General features: G+C 38.5%; 1 protein-coding gene across 8 annotated transcripts in view; it reads left to right on the plus strand.

Annotated features, from left to right (window-relative positions):
• Positions 1 to 19,770, plus strand: part of YAP1 (Yes1 associated transcriptional regulator) — a 125,476-nt gene extending 105,706 nt beyond the window's left edge. For all 8 annotated transcript variants that reach the window (XM_065945611.1, XM_065945608.1, XM_065945609.1 and 5 more), the window contains 3 exons: positions 11,099 to 11,229; positions 14,633 to 14,745; positions 16,138 to 19,770. In XM_065945611.1, coding sequence (XP_065801683.1) covers positions 11,099 to 11,229; positions 14,633 to 14,745; positions 16,138 to 16,376 — 483 coding nt within the window. In that variant the 3' untranslated portion in view covers positions 16,377 to 19,770. The remainder of the gene's footprint in view (positions 1 to 11,098; positions 11,230 to 14,632; positions 14,746 to 16,137) is intronic.
• Positions 19,771 to 21,066: the final 1,296 nt, after the last annotated feature.

Below are 21,066 nucleotides of genomic sequence, written 5' to 3' on the forward strand. Positions count from 1 at the left end.
GCTAATTTCACATTTGATTGGGAAGAGCACTGTAGCATTGGATCTTGAAATAAAGTGGAAACATAGGAGCAGAAATTAATTCAAATGAGACTTGGGATCAAGCAAAAAGTTCTCCGTGTTAAAGTGTTTTGAAATTGTCTCCTGTTTATTTTTTCCTATTAAGATCTTAAAATTCAAATCTGATAAATAAATGAACTACCTTCAGGTCTTTATTTCATACATCAGTATAAGTGTAAATAGTTGCTCTCATTAAAATTATCAGGAGTTTTTAGATACTTCTTTTAGTAGTAAAGCTTTATAAAAGTTAAGGCTTATAAATTAAAATTCTATTATCAATAAATTTGTATGGTATTAAGATTACAGTGTTGATCCCTTAGATTTGTCTAAGCCAGAGCTGGAAACCTGAAAGAGACAGGTTTTATGAAAAGTTTTCATTTTTAAATTAGCTTCGTATATGTGGAGAATAACATATTAGCTTGTTATATAAGTTTCAGTTGTCAGTGTATTTACCTGGCACAATTGGGAAAATGTATGAAATTCCAATATAGGGCTAAATTTGGAATTGCTCAAATACATAGAAACTGGTGGTATTTGTATCAAGCAAGTATTTGTGTTTTTCTCATCCTACTTGTTTTCTAGATTATCTTAATGTAGATGTCAGGAAAATTTTCACAAAGAACAGTCTTAAGTGAAGATGCCTTTAAATAAGGTTACCAAGATAATCAAGAAAGGAAGAAGAAACTTTCCAGTCTCAAAGAACAGACTGTACAAAGGAATAATGAAGAAAAGGCGATGGATCCATTCAATACTTGAGTGCCAGATACTTTTGTTCAAAGTTGTCAGATATCTTTGTTTTTATTTGTTTTTACTTTTCTAATAGAAATTAGTACAGATGAGTTAACAAGCAAAATCAAATCAGTGACATTATTTTATAATTATATAGCTCGTTTGCTATGGACTATGGGAAAGTATCAGACTTCAAAATGTTTACAAATTATTAAGTACTTCTGCGTAGGATTAACAAAACATGTCTGTACTGTAGAATTCATCTTCTTAGTTAAAAATGGAAATTATTCCCTTTGTTAGGGTTTGTTGGCAGAATTTTGGAAAAACTTGTCCTTATAAAGCTTTAAATTGTTTAATTTCATTCAGATTAGCTTAGCTATTTTTATGTTTCTAAAGCAGTTTCTAGTCTAAGGAAAAAACAAAAGAAGACTTTGAAACTGTAAGCATTGTCTTTGCTCTGTGAGATTGAGCATGCATGTGATGTTCAACTTGGAGAAAAGATGGTTCCCCCGCCTGAGTGTGAATGCTTTTACCTGTCTTACGCTGAAGAATGTGGTTCTTACCGCCTGTGGTTCCCTTAGTACCTGTGAGGTCAGGCCTAAACTCTGCAGCCTGGCTCGTTTGTGGTCTGTGGGCAGCAGTCCTCTTTCTTTCTCTCAATTCTGGTTAAGCCAGTCACCTTCCTTCAGCCAAGTGCACACCCCTGTCTTGTTGCTGTGATCCCATTCATGAGGAATCCTTTTCCCCATTAGGAGTACCTGTCTTTTCCTCTTCCCTTTTACTAATTAAGATTCTCCATTTCTTTCATCGGGCCTAGGTCAAAACACATCCCCAAGAGCTCTCATCAGAATTCTTGAAAAACCCAGAAAATAGAAACAAGACTGCTATGTATAGATATCTTAACTTTATTTTTGAGCAAGTAATTGCTTTACTCTTAATAGAAATTACAGCTTCATAGAAATTATTTATATTGCAAAAAATATTTTGCAACTAGTGAATATTGTGTGGTTGCCATTCCATGTATATAGTAATACACACCAGGGTCAGTTACTGGTTTTGAGGGATTGAAAAATTAATTTAAAAATAATTTAAATAAATAGAAATTAATATTGTAGTATTAATATTGAACATATTGTACTACACTCTTAGCCCAAAATGGTGAAGAAACTCAGATGTCCATAGTTTTAGTCAAATAGAGCAAAATGATACCTCTTTTCAGAGCCATGTGAAAATAATCACCGCAACTTTTTTTCTGAATTTAATAATAGCAAATCTTTGGCTTTCTTTCCCTCCAGACTCTCTTTTATGTTAGCAGATACTAGAAAAGCTAAGATTATCTCTCCTTTTTGAATTCCTAATATTGAGTAAATCATTGATTCATTTTGGTATTTTCCCATGAATATTTTATTTTTAATGGGCATGTTGAAAAACTATATAAGAAGGGATGTGATTCAACCTCACGCTTTGCGTATTCTAATAGATTATCTCATTTGTTTTATTCATTAAGGTCATGGTTATTTGAACAATGTCATAATAACTTTATTACTTTGAGACCACAATTAAGTAGCATAAATTACAAAAGAGATCTGTCAGAGTGTTGAATCTCAGGATCATGCTGTGGGAACATAAAACTGCAAATCTATTTTGATTATCACTTTTAAGAATTTAAGATTAACATACAGTAGTCATAACTATTCCCAAATCCATATATACACATTTTTTAGTCAAAAGGGTTGTTCTGAAGTTGAAGGTAACTTCGGTAAATGCCACAAATATTTTAAAAAAACAAAAAGCATTCTCAACATTGGTTAAATGTTTTAATAACTTTTGACATAATTAAATATATTATGGTGGTTTAAAACTGTGTTGGAAAATGGGGTATGACAAGGACCTATCTTGAATGGTTGGAGGAAATGGCTTTTTTTACTTCTGTTGACATAGACTGCTATTACTAAGACAAACTGTTTAAAAGATGTGTATTTTTAGAGTTTTTCTCCATTTCTAAATTTGGGTTTCTAGTTCACTAAACTAACCTACTTTAAATAAATTGATTGGGTTCAAGAAGGGAGAACTCATTTGTGTGCCATGTATTATCCAGAAATGAGACATAAATTATATTGGTTGAAGAAAAAAATTGCTTTAAGAAAGTAAAGTTGACATTAATTTTATAGGATTTTCTATGAATGGGATCATAACTTTTTCACCTTAGCATGATTATTTTGAGATTCATTCATATTATATCTATAGTTCATTTCCTTTTATTGCTACCTAGTATTCCATTGTATGGATATGCTACAGCTGTTTATCTGTTCACCTATTGATAGATGACTGGTTTCTAAATTTTGATTTTGTATAGGCATATGCCTCCCATTTTGGTAGGGTACTCTTAAGAATTTAATAATCTAGCAGTGTTCAAAGTGTTTCCGGACGACTGACTTCTTCTACTGCCTTTCTCCTTATTTTTCTAAATAGTGTGAACCAAAACATCAATTTTTTATGGGGCCAAAATGCTTAATATCTTAAAGTATTTTTTTTTATCCTATGAGAAATGTTACTGACACTTAGATAAGAGAAGGGAAATTGAAAAAGGACCAATGGCTCATGTCTAGATTTTGAGTCCATAAAAGTCCACTATATGAACCGGGCAAATCCTGTTTTCCTTTATAAACTATCCTGGAAACTTCCCTCTAGACCAAACTGGGTCCATGAGTTTTACTTACAGGGCGGATAGCCCTGGCTCCACACGCATACCAGATTAGCTAAGATTTACAGGCTCAGTGGGAAAAGTCACCACATTTTTGTATTATTACAGAAGAAAATGAGCTAAAAATACTTGCTTCCTTTAGAAAAAGTCAAATACTCTAAAAGAATTGTTTGACCTTTGAAATACAGAAGCATGATAAATTTTGGCTGAATTTCCTATAACTTGCTTAGTTCTCCATTTTTGAAAGTCTGTCATACTATTTATTCTGACTACCTTTGGGAAAAGAGAAGCTTAACGAACTTGTATTTTTAGCTCAGTATTCTAATTTTAGACATTTGTTTGGGATAAAAAGCTTCTTTAGAGATAGACATAACTTTCAACATGAAATGTTTCAACTGAAATCAGTTTTTGTAGACAATCCAAATATGTCCCAAGGCTAATTTTTAAAACAGCTATGCCAGATTTACTCAATTACAAAATAATGTTCATATTCATCCAAAATGTTTTAATTGCAATGGAATGGGTGTATTCTACATAGGTATATGTAGATATATATGGGCATTATTTTAAGATGGATATTATTAAGAAAGTTTATATGAAATATTTTTGATTAAAAAATTCAGATTATGTAACTTCATTTCATAGTTATCCATATTAAAGTAATTATTTTTCTATAAAGGCACTGGGCTTTCCTGGTGGCTCAGATGGTTAAGAATCTGCCTACAATACAGGAGACCCTGGTTCGATCCCTGGATCAGGAAGATCCCCTGAAGAAGGGAATGGCAGCCCACTCCAGTACTCTTGCCTGGAGAATTCCATGGACAGAGAAGCCCAGTGGGATACCGTCCATGGGGTTGCAAAGAGTCGGACACAACTGAGCAACTAAGCTCACAAAGTCACTAGCAAAAATTCTGTACACTCTGAAACATTTTTAATATTTTACTGTAAAGTTATTAATTTTATGCAGTGTGTTCACTTTCACATTTGCAGTCCTTGACTAAGAATACAAGGAATTATAAAGCTTACTCACAGTGAAAACCCATGTTCTAATTGTTCCTCACTGGCAGCAGGACAGCTTTAGGGAGGAACTCTCTCAGTTAACCTGACTCCACATTCACGCTCCTTTAGAACCTGACGAGGCAAAGCACAGAGTCGGACACTTCTGTGATTTTCCATCTCTATGTGGATGTGTGTGTGTGTTTATTTGGAAGTGGGCCTTACTGTTTTCATATTCACGTGAACTCCAAACTAAGAAGTGGGGGAGAAGTTGGCCTGTTTTCCTACGAGTACATGTGGTTTTCCTCCCCAATTCTTGACAGTTTCTTTAAAATATCAACAAAAATGTTTTATCTTCCTTATTGAAGTCCGTGAAATAAATTATGTTCACAGCAGATGAAAATGTTAACAAAAGAATTAATGCTTTGGGGAGGGAGCTACCAAGTCAACTTTAGTTACTTGAAGTCGTTTTATCTTTAGCAAATACTGAGCTATGTAAAAATATACCCATTTTTGGATAACATATGTGTAAACTATATCAATTATACCTCAATAAAACAAAAAATTACTTCTAATCAACCCTGGTTGGTTGGTTTTGGGGTTTTGTTTATTTTTTCTATAACTAGAACTTTCAAACCACAGCTGAATATTCATACTTGGTGTGTATGGGTTCTATAATCTATGTATATGTTATTTGTATTATTGGCCTTACCACATTACGTTTATTTTCATGCCGTATTCCCTACTATTAATGCTAACACCATCCTGCCACCACTCCCAGTAAATAAAGTGGCATTTTTCCCCCTTGTTCCTTTCAAGTTCAGTTTAGATGAATCCCTAGGTTAGTTGCTCTTAGTCTTGACTCATAAATAGGTTTGATGAGAAGTATATAGTTCCGTAGCCTTTCAGGAGATTGGATATCTTAGGCAACTTATAAGAAAGATCGGCCTTCTTATTCACACCTCTAAATTACCTTTCTTTGTAAATGTGGATAGTTGGTTTTCAGTGTCTGCTGACAGTAGAAATTCAGTTGTTAAAGGCAGCAAGAAGTAAAAATCTGACAGCTTCAAAAAAACAATGTGGCAGAATGAGAACTTGGAGATTTTGCACATGGCAATTAGCTTTAGCTTCATAAAACCTTAAAAAATAGAAACAATCAAAAAGGGTAAGACTAAAAGCTGTGAAGGACAATATGAAAAGTATAGCCAGTTTATTAAGTTGTTTCAGTAACGATCTATTTGCTTCCTGTTGCAAGGAGTCCAAAACTAGGTACACAAAAAACAAAAGGATGCCTCTTCCCGAGGCATTGATCTCATCTGGAGCCTGTAATTTTACTCATTTTAAACTTTATTGCTTTTAACATCCTCATATTTTATTGGCCATGTAAATTCTTCAAAGTGTTTAGAAGCTCTTTTATGCTCCAAAGCAGCCATTAATTTATTCACTTTGTACCCTTAGGGGACAGAGAAAAAATAGTGAAGGAATGATTACAATATCATGTGATAAGTGCTGAGCTCATACACAGATACGCTCAGGGTGAGAAGAGAAGCAAAAGGAAAAAGGAGCAAAGCAAAGGTATATCTACCTGACTGCAGAGTTCCAAAGAATAGCTAGGAGAGAGGAAGCCTTAATGGAAACAGTGGCTGACTTTAATTTTTCAGGGCTCCTGAATCACTGCAGATGGTGACTGCAGCCATGAAATTAAAAGATGCTTGCTCCTTAGAAGAAAAGCTATGACCCACCTAGACAGCATATTAAAAAGCAAACATCATTTTGCCAACAAAGGTCTGTCTAGTCAAGGCTATGTTTTTTCCAGTAGTCATGTATGGATGTGAGAGTTGGACTGTAAAGAAAGTTGAGTGCTGAAGAATTGATGCTTTTGAACTGTGGTGTTGGTGAAGACTCTTGAGAGTCCATCCTAAAGGAAATCAGTCCTGAATATTCATTGGAAGGACTGATACTGAAGCTTAAACTCCAATATTTTGGCCACCTGATGCTGTGAAAGACTGAAGGTGGGAGGAGAAGGGGACAACAGGATGAGATGGTTGGATAGCGTCACCGACTCAATGGATATGAGTTTGGGCAAGCTCCAGGAGCTGGTGATGAACAGGGAAGCCTGGCATGGTTCAATCCATGGGGTCGCAAAGAGTCGGACACGACTGAGCAACTGAACTGAAGTGAACTGAACTTTGCATTGATCAATGCAAAGAAATAGAGGCAAACAACAGAATGGGAAAGACTAGAGATCTCTTCAAGAAAATTAGAGATACCAACAGAACATTTCATTCCAAGATGGCCACAATAAAGGACAGAAATGGAATGGACCTAACAGAAACAGAAGATACTAAGAAGAGGTGGTAAGAATACACAGAAGAACTGTACAAAAAAGATCTTACTAATCCAGATAACCATGATGGGGTGATCACTCACCTAGAGCCAAACGTCCTGGAATGTGAAGTCAGGTGGGTCTTAGAAAGCATCACTATGAACAAACCTAGTGGAGGTGATGGAATTCCAGCTGAGCTATTTCAAATTCTAAAAGATGATGCTGTGAAAGTGCTGCAATCAGTGTGGCAACAAATTTGGAAAACTCAGCAGTAGCCACAGGACTGGAAAGGTCAGTTTTCATTCCAGTCCCAAAGAAAGGCAATGCCAAAGAATGATCAAACTACCACACAATTAAATTCATCTCAAACACTAGTGGAGTAATGCTCAAAATTCTCCAAGCCAGGCTTCAACAGTATGTGAACCGAGAATTTTCAGATGTTCAAACTAGATTTAGAAAAGGCAGAGGAACCAGAGTTCAAAGTGCCAACATCCATTGGATCATAGAAAAAGCAAGAGAATTTCAGAAAAACATCTATTTCTGTTTCATTGACTACACTAAAGCCTTTGTGTGGATCACAACAAACTGTGGAAAATTCTTAATGAGGGTGAAAGAGAAGAGTGGGAAAGTTGGCTTAAAACTCAGCATTCAAAAAACTAAGATCAGGGCATCTGGTCCTATCACTTCGTGGAAAATAGATGGGGAAGCTGTGACAGATTTTATTTTCTTGGGCTCCAAAATCACTGCAGATGGTGATTGTATCCATGAAATTAAAAGATTCTTGCTCCTTGGAAGAAAAGCTATGACAAACCTAGACAGCACATTAAAAAGCAAAGACATTACTTTATCAACAAAAGCCCATCTAGTCAAAGCTATGATTTTTCTAGTAGTTATGTGTGGACGTGAGAGTTGAACCATAAAGAAAGCTGAATGCCGAAGAATTGATGGTTTTGAACTGTGGTGTTAGCGAAGACTTTTGAGAGTCCCTTGGACAGTTGGATTTCATCACTGACTTGATGGATATGTGTTTGAGCAAGCTCCAGGAGTTGGTGATGGACAGGGAAGCCTGGAGTGCTACAGTCATGGATTTGCAAGTGAGCAATCCAGTCCTAAAGGAAATCAGTCCGAAATATTCATTGGAAGGAGTGATGCTGAAGCTGAAGCTCCAGTACTTTGGCCACCTGATACAAAGAACTGACTCACTGGAAAAGACCTTGATGCTGGGAATGATTGAAGGTGGGAAGAGAAGGGGACCACAGAGGAAGAGATGGTTGGATGGCATCACCGACTCAATGGACATGAGTTTGAGTAAGCTCCGGGAGTTGGTGATAGACAGGGAGGTCTGGCGTGCTGCGATTCATGGGGTCACAAAGAGTTGGACACGACTGAGTGACTGAACTGAATTGAACATGATGTTAAAGACATAATTTCCATCTGTCTAATTCAATCTAAAGATGGAGATGGGGTCATTCTGGAGAATTATCTAGAGAAGGTACCTGGATCTTAATAAGAAACGTGTTTTTTTGTTGTTTTCAGTCAAGAGAAGAGTATATGAAAGACATGGTGCCAGAGGAAAACATGCCCTATTACAGACCTACAGTCTGTGGGGAGTGCAAACTGTGTTTGTTTTAAAGTCACTTGTTACCCTGTAAGATGAAAGTGGGCTGTGGTTGATGTCAGAGATAGAAAATACAGAGAAAACAAGTAAATGGGATCCCCAGAAGCTACTAGGAGTGTGAGGTGGTGGTAGGGAATCCATTTTTTGAGCCTGGAAGAAAAGTTGTAAAGTAAGTATGAATGAAGATGGCTTTGGGGGCACAGCCCAGGGTGACAGGGGGGACTAGAAAAGCATAGATTGTGGCTGTTGACCTCTAGTGTCCTGATCTAAATGGGGGGAGCTAGAAAAAGCAAGAGCACATGAATGACCAGGGGCTTGAGAGAGTGTGCCAGATTTGAAGTAGTAATCATAAGAATGGGAGAAAAAGTAACCAAGAACCACCACCCCCTAAAAAAACACAAAAAACAGTAAGTGGTACTAGAGGCCCAGCCAAGACCAGAGAATTAAATTATGATAATCTGGATAGCTGTATGGTTTTTCTCTTAGCATTTCTTAGCAGTCTCAGTATAGAAATGACACAGGCATATTTTTAGCATTGATTCATTGTTGGAATTTGCTGTGTTGAAACAAAATTTGTGTGTACATTGGGAGTCTTAAAGGTACGCGTGTGTATTTACAATGACCCGCTCAGGGCTTCCCTGGTGGTTCAGTGGTTGGGGGTCCACCTGCCAGTTCAGGGAGCACAGATTCTCGACCCCTGACTCGGGAGGAGGTCTCAGGGGGGCCGGGCCGGTGCGCCAGCTGCCGACGCCTGCACGCTCGAGCCGCGCTCTGCAGCCGGAGGGGCCGCCGCAGCGAGCGGTCTGTGCGCCGCAGCCAGGAGGCGCCCTCACTCTGCGCAGCTAGAGAAAGCCCACACGACGGGGAAGACCCAGCCAGGAATAAATAAATTGAAATTTTTTTAAGGAATAAATAAAATGATCAGGCCCGAGTTCAAGCTTGTAGGGAAAAAGAGCCAGTAAACTGGAATAGCAAGAGTTCTACCTCTTACTGGGTGGAGAGAAAATATATGGTCCCAGAAAGCAGGATGAGTATGTGTAAGATTTCTGGGAAGGAGCTTTCTATACCAGTTTAGGATGTGACAGGGGCACTGCTGATTGAAATACAATAGTGAACGGTATTGTTGCGGTGTAGAGATCCAGGGATTTCAACTTTAGATTACTGTATAGATCTTGTTCATGGGTGTTGACAGTTCTCGAGTGGTAAAGTGCAGTTTCAATGAAGTGAGACACTGGTCATTGTCCCAAACGTGACAGGCAGGTTTGGTTTTGAATAGCAAGGTCTTGGCTGTACAAGTGGATGATTTTGAGGTATGTGGGGATAAAGATCGGTGGAATCCAGAAATTTACAGAGCTCTCATGCTGAATAAATCATCTGCATAGTGTATAAGTAATAAGATACTGTGGCATGTCTTATGACTAATACTGGAATAGTAATGAACATTTTTAAGAAACTTAACAATTGGAGTATGCTATGAAAATGTTTTCTACTGATGAAAAATCGGAGGTATAGTAAATACTACTGTTCGTTCCCTAACATAATTGAAGAAAATGCTAACTTTCAGTTACAGTTTAATGAAAATAAAGATGTAACTTTTCTCTCCTTCAAAGTTCATAGACCCCCTGCATTCCGTCATGACCTTCTGGCTAAGAAACCATTTAAAGGATGGTTTATTTAGAAGGCAGAAACCTGAGTAAAAAGTGGTTGTTGCAAAGTCTAGAAATGTTGGTGCGGAGCTCAGAGAAAATCTCCATGGCCTCTGGACTCTGTGGTGCTCTGGGAGTGAGGGTCTTGGAGGTGGTGTGTGCCTCTGTGAGTAGGCCAGCCCACTTGCAAGAGGTGGGGTAGTGTCCTTTGTGATAGAAAGCCATGTTTCAAGGCAGACCAAAACTGTCAAGGAGATGTTGGTGAGAGCTTCGGAGGCACAGTGGAAATCCTCAGGAAAGGGTACAGTGAATGGACGAAACGGTGAGGGAAGGGCAAGCTGGTAATGAAGGTGTAGGAGTTGGCCAGAGTGAAGTGAACGCGCCTTGAAGCCCTGGGCAGATAAAAAGCCGAGACCTAGAATGTTTGAAAGCACGTTGGGACAGGTGTTCTGAAACAATCAGTAGTAAGGGCCAAAGCTTTTGCTCAGTTTCCAGGTGGTATCCTGCTGAGAAACTGTTGGATACCCCTGAAGGTATCAGTAGCTCAAGACTGAAAAACCTGAAATCAGATTGAGTCAGTTGATACCAAACAGTGCAGAAAGGCAGTGAGGTGTGTGGGTGTCTTGGTAAATCACCAGATTTTGTTCTTTTAACCTTATTTTTATTACTGGTACCAAATATATAAAATCATATGAGGGTTGGTCAGACTTGCCACCCTACTCTAAAGGAGGGATTTAGGCATGTCTGCCAGAATAAAGAAAATAACAAGAGAAAACTAAGTTAAGTATTTGTTGGGGGGTTAATAAGCCTAGATAAACTTTCAGTTGATATAAGTTAATGTTCAGTGACTTGAAATGGAGAGAACTTGGTCCTTCTGACTGGTCAACTCAGTAACTTTTAGATGTTAATACTTAAGCTTTATGTGCACAGGGTTATTACTTTAATGATAAATTTGTTAATTAGTGGATTGATTCTGTTTGTTTGTGTTGATTTTTTTTTTTTTAATTTTTTTTTTTTTTTAGGAATTAGCTCTCCGTAGCCAGTTACCAACACTGGAGCAGGATGGTGGGACTCAAAATCCAGTATCTTCTCCTGGGATGTCTCAGGAATTGAGAACCATGACGACCAATAGCTCAGATCCCTTTCTTAACAGGTTGGTAAGAGTTGCTGCTGGCCAACACCTGAAAAAATCCCAGCTTATGGTGTTCTCCTTAGTGCTTCTATATAATAGGCTGTTTGAACATCCGTGTGGGCCGAGAACCACGGCTGTAAATGGGTCTCTCCATAAACGGCTTGTACGATAAAGCTTGAGGATTAGATGCTGGCTGCTGTGAGAGGAAGTGAGCTGTTCAGACTTGTAGAGGGGACACTTACTCAGAGTCACGTGTTTGCTTGTGCCTCTGCTGTTGACTAACAGTTACTTGCAGAATCGTGAAGGAACATGTGAATGCCTTTCTATGAAAGCAGAAAGAAAAAAAAAGCATCTTAAACCTGCTTAGGGCAGCATTATAAGGATCTTTGGAAGGAATTTTCCACGCAAGTGTTCAACCTAAGAAGTTTCACTATAGGAGCACTGAAAGGCCTCATATTCTTAAGGGCTATAGGTCAAAGAGAGAAAAAGTAAGGTTGTGTCTTTTTCAAATAATGTGTTAACATTAAAGAGTATTCAAAAATAGCACAGTTAAGGATGATTTTTAGTGAATTGCCAGAAATCTTGGATTTCAGGCATATTGCGAAGATGTTATTATATATAGTGCTGTGTTGAAAACTGCAAGCTGAGACAGATCATCTTCTTTGCCTAGAAAGGCGTTTAAAACTAAGACTTAACTACAGTTCTTTCTTGTAGATTGTCAAATATTTATTCAGTTTCAATTTTTAAAATAAGGAACAAATGCTTTCTGGTCTTTGCTTTTGTTTTTAATCAATTTTAGACAGTGCACTTTTAAGAATATTGAAAGGTATATTGACTTAGGAAGATTATTATGCTACCCTTTCAGTTCTTACAAGCTGAATTGAAAACATCCAGATCCTAAGAAAAAAAGATACCTTGTCATACCAAAATGTTTAGTACAATAAACTTGCTGTCTCTTAAGATTAGTGCTGGTGCCCTGATTGACTGGTTTGGTTTCAAAGACCATCTAAGAAGAAATCAAAAGAGAAATGAAAAAAGTCCTGGAAACAAATGACATTGAAAACAGGACAACTCAAAGGCCATCTAAAATGTATTTAAGTTTTGTATTTACTCTCTGACACATGGCAGTTTAAAGTTCTGCCAATAATTGAGTGTATTTATAGAAGATTATAATTCTGAGGTTAATTAGGAAAAGTCATAGCCACAGACCTTTTTTCCCCCCACAGAGGAAATTTCAGATCAGTGTAATTCCAGTTGTTGTTGAAGTCCTGTGTTTATTGGTCCAGGGATAAAATGAGACCATCTAGAAAAAAAGGGATGTAGACCGCATATCCTCCTGGTAGTCGTTTGTGCAGATTCTTAGAACTTTTGATAAAAACTGAGCTACAGTTTAAGATTCTATTTTCTGGTAAAGAACACAGAGTGAATCATCCCCAAAGTTGCTAGTCTCAGGGCAGAATCCCATGTCTCTTGTCTGTAGTACCCCAGTTTCTAAAACACACATCTGACTCTCGCATTTTTCTTTTCAGAGACTTTGAATGGTTTCCCCCACTGCCTGTATGTAATTTATGCATATTCCTTAAACTCTAAGCACCTGTTCCCCTGACTTGCCACGGAGTTGCCTCAGTGGTGGTGGTACATTCTCTCATCTCCCTTTTACTCAGGTGTTTCAAGGCCAGCTCCAGCGTTCCCTTCCATTAAACCTTTCCCCTGTACTTTGAAAGTTTTCTCCTCTGTTCTGAACCTTGTACTTGTATTTGTTCACCTCCTTCCCTGAAATGGTGAGCCTCTCAGAAAGCATCAGTTGTGGGCTGTTGTTGTTAACCTCTGACTCCTCAGCCTTGTCTCACCCCTGTCACATAGTAGCAGATGTTCAGTGCATATCAGTGAAGGGAGGTGGGGGCTGCAGGGAGCTGTTCCCAGTCAGGGAAATGGCCTTGTGAACCCTGTCCTCAGGAATGCCCATGCGCTTCCCCTGAGGCCTGGAAAGAACTCTGAACAACTGTGTAAATCCAGCCGTTCTCTAACAGTCTTGAGTGTCTTGATATGTGCCCCGTGGTGAGCAGTGGGAATAGTGATAACTAGGACCAGGCCCTTGTCCCAGATCGAGTCAGGCAAAATAAAAACAAACCACATCCTGAGGGCTTCTCCCAAGTGGCTGCACTGTGCACAAATGGTCTCAGAGGCAAATTTGTGTTTTCTTGGATCTGTGTGAGGCTTTCGAACCTTGCCAAAATCTGACAGAAGCATTAAACTAGTGGTTGCAATATACAGTGTGAAAGAGAGGGGGAACAAGGCAAGTGCATTGAGTAATGTAGGAAAGAAGTTTAGGGGCTTGAGCTCTCAACTTTGAGCAACTGTGAAAGCTCGTTTTTAAAGCTTAAAGCTTAGTTATTTTTTGTTTAATTTTTGTATAAACTGAACAGCTCTTCAAACGTCCCAAGCTGTGAGGAAAGTTAAGTTCACACTGTAGTAAGAGACTGTTAAGAATTACAGTTGCCTTTATTTCACACTTTGCTGTAAGATTTTCTAGAATTAGTGGAACCCCCAATTTTACCATCGATGCCACCTGGTGTCTACGTGTTACTAGGTTAGGGAAGTGTTCTGTTTATGAAGGTAATGTTCTGAGGATATTTACCATACTTGTATGTAAATCTGTGATACTTTTTATTCAGCCTAAAATAAAATCTGTCTTGGCTCTGCTTTTCTGTTTTTCTCAAGCTGTGTTCCTTGCAGGGTTGTTTGGTTTTTCTTTTTAATCAGTTCCTTAAGTTGGAACTCTCAGGACTCCTGTTTCATGCTGAGGTGTGTGTTCGGGGTTCCCCCCACTTTTCCGAACAGAAGCAAGGAGATCAAGCTAGTGAGTTCTGTTCTTATCAGCAGTTACTCACTGTTTTGGCCCAGTCCAAAAAGAAATTCTGATTCTTTATTTAGGGTTGATTTTTCTGGCTTAAACTCTCTGCATGAGCCGAGGAATTCAGCAGGAACCTAGTGCAGGCCTGTCTTAGTACCACCTGGAAGCAGAGTTTGACTCATGCCTGTGACCACTGCCACTTGGGGCATGGAGACCTTGAGACAGATGAGCTGTGTGGAGCCCCCCAATTCAAATGGCGTTACACCAAGAGTTTCTTGTCACTCAGGAAAGCCGGGTGTATCTTGCTTTTCCTTTATGACCACAAAACCTTAGGAGAAATTTTGGCCCCCTGAGGTTGCCAGTCTGAATTAGGATCAACTTGTCCATTTGGCTTCATAGCACAGGAGCTTGGTACGGGCCCTGAAGGAGGGTTCCTGTTTCAAATGCCACAGGGCAGGAGTCTTCGCTAATCCTCCGGGAATCATGCTGGTACTGAGCAAGTGTTTATGTGTTCACCTTGAATCTTTTCTTACGTGTGTCACGCTGGTCTGTGACCCTCATTCTTCGTAGTGGCACCTACCACTCTCGTGACGAGAGCACAGACAGCGGACTAAGCATGAGCAGCTACAGCGTCCCTCGGACCCCCGACGACTTCCTGAACAGTGTTGATGAGATGGACACAGGTTGGTACTTTTTGTTGCTCTTGGTAATCTAGCTTTCAGTCAGATACATGCTTTTTAAATAGCATCTTGTAAAAGTCTCTTCTGACTTTTTAAATGTCATGGATGTCTTATCTCCATTTGACATGACTTATTTTAGCATTTAAAATATTGAGTTAATTTAAAATAGTGAGTTAATGGGCAGGGCAGTTGAGGACCATATTAGAAGTCTCTGTTACATGGATATTCATTCTTAATTTTGGAGCGAGAGCTCTGTATTTGATTTATATGTCTCTCTGTGTATGTGATTCTTTGTCTGCTTTCCTCTTTTTGTGACGGTCATTTGTCCAACTTAGGTGATCCGGGGCTCAGGTTGGCGGTTGGAAAGGCTCGGTGGTGGCCTTACCTCCTTTGTTTGGAGAGGTGCAGGAGCTTGAAAACCTGCCCCCCAGGGGTGGTGATAGAACCCTTGCTCCCATGGCTTACCGTTTGACCTGGACTTGGCGGCTGTCAGCGGGCACGAGCTGGCTGGGCAGTGAAGCGGCTCTCCAGCTAGCTGGCCACTTCTGGGAGCGTTTGGCGGGGCTTCTGTGCCACTGTGCATCCAGCCCATGGCTCCGGTGTCCCTGGGAATCCACACTACCCTCTCCTCATCTGGATCTTAAATCATCTGTACGAGTCACCTCAATGCCATCTCATTCGCAACACCTTTCCTTACTCCTCTCTCCCCAGTTTCTCCCTTCTTGCTAAACTTTTATAACAATTAATGGATTATGTTAGTTTTTCTGAAAGCATATTCCATTGAAGTGTTCAGGAATGTTAACATCGTCATGGGCAAAAAAGGGTTCTTGGCCAGGTAAGTGTGGGAGACCTGTAAGCAAAGCTAGGAAGACTTACTTTTCCAAGGACTTCTGGGAGGCATGGTTTTACTGTTGTGAATGTGAGTCTCCCAAGAGTGGGATAGAGTTTCATGCAGCCTTTTTATTTTATTCTGTTCCGTAGTGTGTACTTAGGAGAACGACAGGTATACACCATTCATCTTTATGTTTTATCTTATCATGGTGGTGCATGCCTGGCGCAGAGGCAAGTCCTGATGCTGTAGTGTCATACCTGTTCTTTCTCTCTTGCTGTATATAATTTTTCAACGAATTTTTTTTCAGGACCCCCATCAGTGCTTAGCACGTAGTAACAAGCGGTCGGGCTTGTTCAGCATCTGAACAGATGAGACAGAAGGAAACTTGGCATTGTTACTTTGCCGTCTGTGGGTTGTTTGGCCTAAAGTAAACTGTGGGCATCAGTGGAGGAAGTCCATCAGGAATGCGTTTCTTTCCCTGTGTGTGTGGACCTCTGTGCTCACATGATGTCGGCTTTTCAAAAAGGACCTGTTGTCTTTGTGTCTCTCTCTGGTCCCTCTAGGTGACACTATCAACCAAAGCACCCTGCCCTCCCAGCAGAACCGTTTCCCAGACTATCTTGAAGCCATTCCTGGGACAAACGTGGACCTCGGAACCCTGGAGGGAGATGGGATGAACATAGAAGGGGAGGAGCTGATGCCAAGCCTGCAAGAAGCTTTGAGCTCCGACATCCTCAACGACATGGAGTCTGTTTTGGCCGCCACCAAGCTAGATAAAGAAAGCTTTCTTACATGGTTATAGAGCCCTCAGGTAGACTGAATTCTAAATCTGTGAAGGATCTAAGGAGATAAGACCTATACCTGAAATTTCCAGTTAAGCCAGGGGCAGTCTTCTGGCTAATACAGAAAAAGATGAACAAACGTCCAGCAGGATTCTTTCATCCACTATCTTGCTCTTCCTTGTCCATTGCTGCTGTTAATATATTGCTGACCTCTTCCATAGTTGGCTCTAAGGAATCAAAAAAAACTGTTTTGTTTCTTTTGCTATTATAACTACTGTTTGTTTTGGGGGCTGGGGGAAGTGAGCCTGTTTGGATGATGGATGCCATTCCTTTTGCCCAGTTAGATGTTCACCAATCATTTTAACTGAACACTCAGATTTGGAAGTCAAATGCTTCATGTCATAGCATTTAGTTTGTTCAAGCAGTTTTTCTTCAGCTGCCTTTGGCCAGTGGAAAAACATGACTTACTGGTCTAACAAGCCAAAAATGTTGTATCTGATGCTTAGTACTTAGACTGATTTGAAAAGCTAGCTGAAACCAAGGCTGAAGACTGTTTTACTTTCAGTGGTTTTTTTTTCCTCCTAGTGCTATCATTAGTCACATAGTGACCTTGATTTTATTTTAGGAGCTTATAAGGCTTGAGATAATTTCCATAGAAATATATTAATTATTGCCACATACTCTAGTATAGATTTTGATGGGGTTTATTGTGGGTTTTGTTTTTTTTTTGTCTTCATCGGGATTTTTATTGTCTTAGGGGTTTTTCCTTTTTTCCTCAGAATCTAGGCAAATTACCATTGTAGTGCATCTGTTTATACTTCTAGCTTGGGACAGTTATTATAGTTCCTTTGGTAAATCTACATGTCCTGGTTTTTTTTTTTACCATCTTATTTAAATCTTGGTAATCAGCTCTCTTTATATATACCCACACACACACTTATAATGTTTATAATAGTGTGATAGCAGAATGTATCTTTTTTTTTTTTTTTTTTGAGTTTTCCCTATTTTCCAATTTATTTTAAAACGGTAGCTATGAATGTATGCATTTAGAGTACAAGACTAGTAGTTTATATTTCACAAGTAGTTTAAATCCGGTTGGGGTAGTGTGCAGGTGGTGGTGGTTTAGTGTTCTAGAAAGGGCTGTTCTTATGGATGGTGCCTCGAAGAGTCCTGTATGCCCTCTGGGCACACAGTGGATATTATCTGCTGAATTTGAAAGAAGTAAACAAGAAATGGCTTTATTATCCCCTTTAACTTTGGAAGATTACCTTTGCCTTAGTTTTGGAAGTAAAATCTAGTAGTTTAGTTCTCTTTTATAATGAACACATTAAAGACTACATTGAAATATTGCCTACGAAATTGTTTTTACTTATAAAACTTGCTCCTACTTTTATATGCTGAGAATTTACCCTGGATAGTATATGGGATACTCTAAGGTCATAAGTTAGCTGGTAAAGTGATCAGATTAATGTATATTACTAGTTGATTTTAGCAAAGAAATAGAGATAATCATGATTATACTTTTATTTTTACTGGAAGAGATATAACTAGAGTATGTGTCTACAGGAATAATAATGTTTTCCAAAGAGTATTTTTAAAGGAACAAAATGAGCATGAATCAACCCTTCAATATAAGCTATGAAGTAATACTTGCTTGTGAATTATAGTGGCATCAACTAGCACCTCTGCGATTAAGGGTCTTTTGATGTTTATAGAATAAGCCCTTATTTTCAAGGGTTTATAAGACATAAAATCTCTCTTTTCCTGGCTAAAACTGCTATGAAAAGCCTCAGCTTAGGAAAACAGGTGGGGTTTTTTTTTTTTCTGATTACAAAATATAAGTATTTTGACCCTTCAGTTTAGAGGATTGCAAAAGTTGGAAGTAAAAGTTTTATATTAGGTAATTTCAGTGCTCAAAATGCAGTCATGTTATATATATTGATTCATAGGCCGATCATTCATAATAATTGACTCTAAGGCTATTATTAAAACAGCAGAAAGATTAAATCTTGAATTAAGTCTGGGGGGAAATGGCCACTGTGCAGATAGATGTATTGATTTTTTTTTTTTTTTAAGAGGAATAATGAAATTCTGCCTAGAACGCATATTTGAGTTTATGGATGGATGATACAGCATGTTGGCTTTTTTATATTCAGAAGATCAAAGCTACTTAGAAGGAGTGCCTACAATTTGCCATTAAGCCACAAATTAAGATCTCATCTTATATATCAGCAGAGTAGCTTTAGATTAGGGGAGAGGGTGGGAAAATGGGAGGGGGGTTGTGAAGATTTAGTGGGACCTTGATAGAGAACTTTATAAGCTTCTTCTTCTTCAATAAAAACTTGTCTTGCATATTGCTGTCATTAAAGGCAGTTGTTCCTAAAATTTCAATCACTTGAGTACACCCACAAAACAAAAATATGGAGTTCTTCATTCCCCCTCAACTTGGATTTACCCAGTTATACCTCAGTGTTGTAGCAGCGCCATGGTGCCTGAAGGACATGGTGCTTTGACCTAATTGTACCCATTGTACTGACCTGAAGGAGACCTAAGCCTTTCTCTTTCTGAGTTTGAATCACAGCCTTGATGTGGTCTTTCTTGTTTTTTGTCCTTGTTCCTAATGTAAAAGTGTTTAACTGCTTCTTGGTTGTATTGGGTGGCATTGGAATAAGATTTTAACTGGGTATTCTTGAATTGCTTTTACAATAAACCAATTTTATAATCTTTAAATTTATCAGCTTTTTACATTTGTGTTCTTTTTAGTTAGGGCTTATTAGATCTACTTATGGTTGATGGAGCATATTGATTGGTAGTTTCAGATTTTCCAGAGCACTGTTTGTTATAATAACCATTTTCTAAACAATAGTGCTTTAAAAAAAAATTAGAAAGTTAACTTTTATACAAATGGTGTTGGTGTTTTAAGTATTCATACTAAATAGATGCATTTTATATGGAACCTTGGCAGAAACACTAAAATTTTAAAAATAAAACTAATTGTGTAATTCATAATTTATACTAATCAGTGTTGAAACTCAAACAGTGCAAAAGTGGGAGGCAATATCCAGTGATTTACAGTTTTATAGCTTCTTCGCATCTGAGAAATGAATGCTCAGATAAGTTTTATCTTCCATAAGCATGTTTTTATAAGAATTGTGGGTGTGCCTATCTTAACAGTTGTTTTCTGTGTCTTGGCAAAATATTCTCCACATTTTAAATGTTTTATATTAGAGAATTCTTTAATGCACACTTGTCAAATATATATATATAGTACCAATGTTACCTTTTTATTTTTTGTTTTAGATGTAAGAGCATGCTCATATGTTAGGTACTTACATAAATTGTTACATTATTTTTCTTATGTAATACCTTTTTGTTTGTTTATATGGTTCAAATATATTCTTTCTTTAAACTCTTCTTTGTTGTTTTTAACGATTAATATACTTAAAACTTTTTTGATTTCTTAATGGGTCTTCCAGTAGAACAAGTGCAAGTAATAAAAGGTGATTATAGTGGTAACTAACTGGCAGACAGGTTAAATTTAAGGTTGGTCTGGCACTTGGAACTTTTGTAGTGTGGATATAATTCTTTGAACTTTATGTTCTGTACTCTTCCTGTAAACCATCCTCAATGATAAAAGTGTGTAAGCAGAACTGTATCCCCTTCAGTCTTAAATGATTTTACTACATGTGTGAATAGCAGCACAGAAGAAAATAGTGTTTCTTTCAAAACAGCCTTTGGTTTTATATCTCCAAAATAGAATACTTAATGTGCTATACTAAGTCACTTCAATCTTGTTGAACTCTTTGCGACCCTGTGGACCATAGCCCACTAGGCTCCTCTGTCCGTGGGAATCTCCAGGCAAGAATACTACGTGGGTTGCATGCCCTCCTTCAGGATATCTTTGCAACCCAGAGATCAAACCCATGATTCTTATTTCCTGCATTGGCAGGTGGGTTCTTTATCACTAGCACTACCTGGGAAGCCCTATAATACTTATGAAAATTTTTAGGTATTATTTTATAAATTAAAACACTCACAGATTTAAGTGGTAGGCTCTGAACTTTGAAGAAGTAGATTTGATTGTCTCTGAAAATCGTTTATTTTTGTGTGTATATAATATCAATTATTGACGTGGTTTTGGTGAGGCAAGTCTGAAAACAGTGTTATGATAGTAAAACATTTTGTGGAACTTGAAATTGATTATTCTCCTTCTGCAAAATGCACAACCCCTACTGGCTGTACATTTTAACACAAAACCATCCTGTGTGTCTGTAGACACTGCCCCTCTTACTAGGGAGCTACTTTTAAGAGGCGGTACACTTTACATTGGATGGCTTGCAGTCCTTCTGGAGTCTGTGAACCAGAATTGTACAGCCTTCAGGATAACTGATGTAGTCAGTCTGAGTCAGTAAGATTCTCAGAGGAATATATTAATTTGGATTTGGGAAAAACAGCCTCTAAAGAGAATAAGGACTAGTAATGGGAAGTGGTGAGCAGACCAGTGAGTCTGCTGATTTCCATCCTGTTGGCTGAGGTTGTAAAGGAAGAACAGCGTCAAGGACCCCATCACATGTTCTCTCCTTCTGTAATGACAGCTGGGCCATCCCTGGTCCTGGCAGCCATCACTTAGACCGAAAATCTGGCTTTACGTGGTGTTGAGGGTAAATCCATGTACTGCTCTCTTGGGCTCCAGGGTCGCACGCACACTGG

Source organism: Muntiacus reevesi, chromosome 9, assembly GCF_963930625.1.
Source record: "Muntiacus reevesi chromosome 9, mMunRee1.1, whole genome shotgun sequence".
Lineage (NCBI taxonomy): Eukaryota > Metazoa > Chordata > Mammalia > Artiodactyla > Cervidae > Muntiacus > Muntiacus reevesi.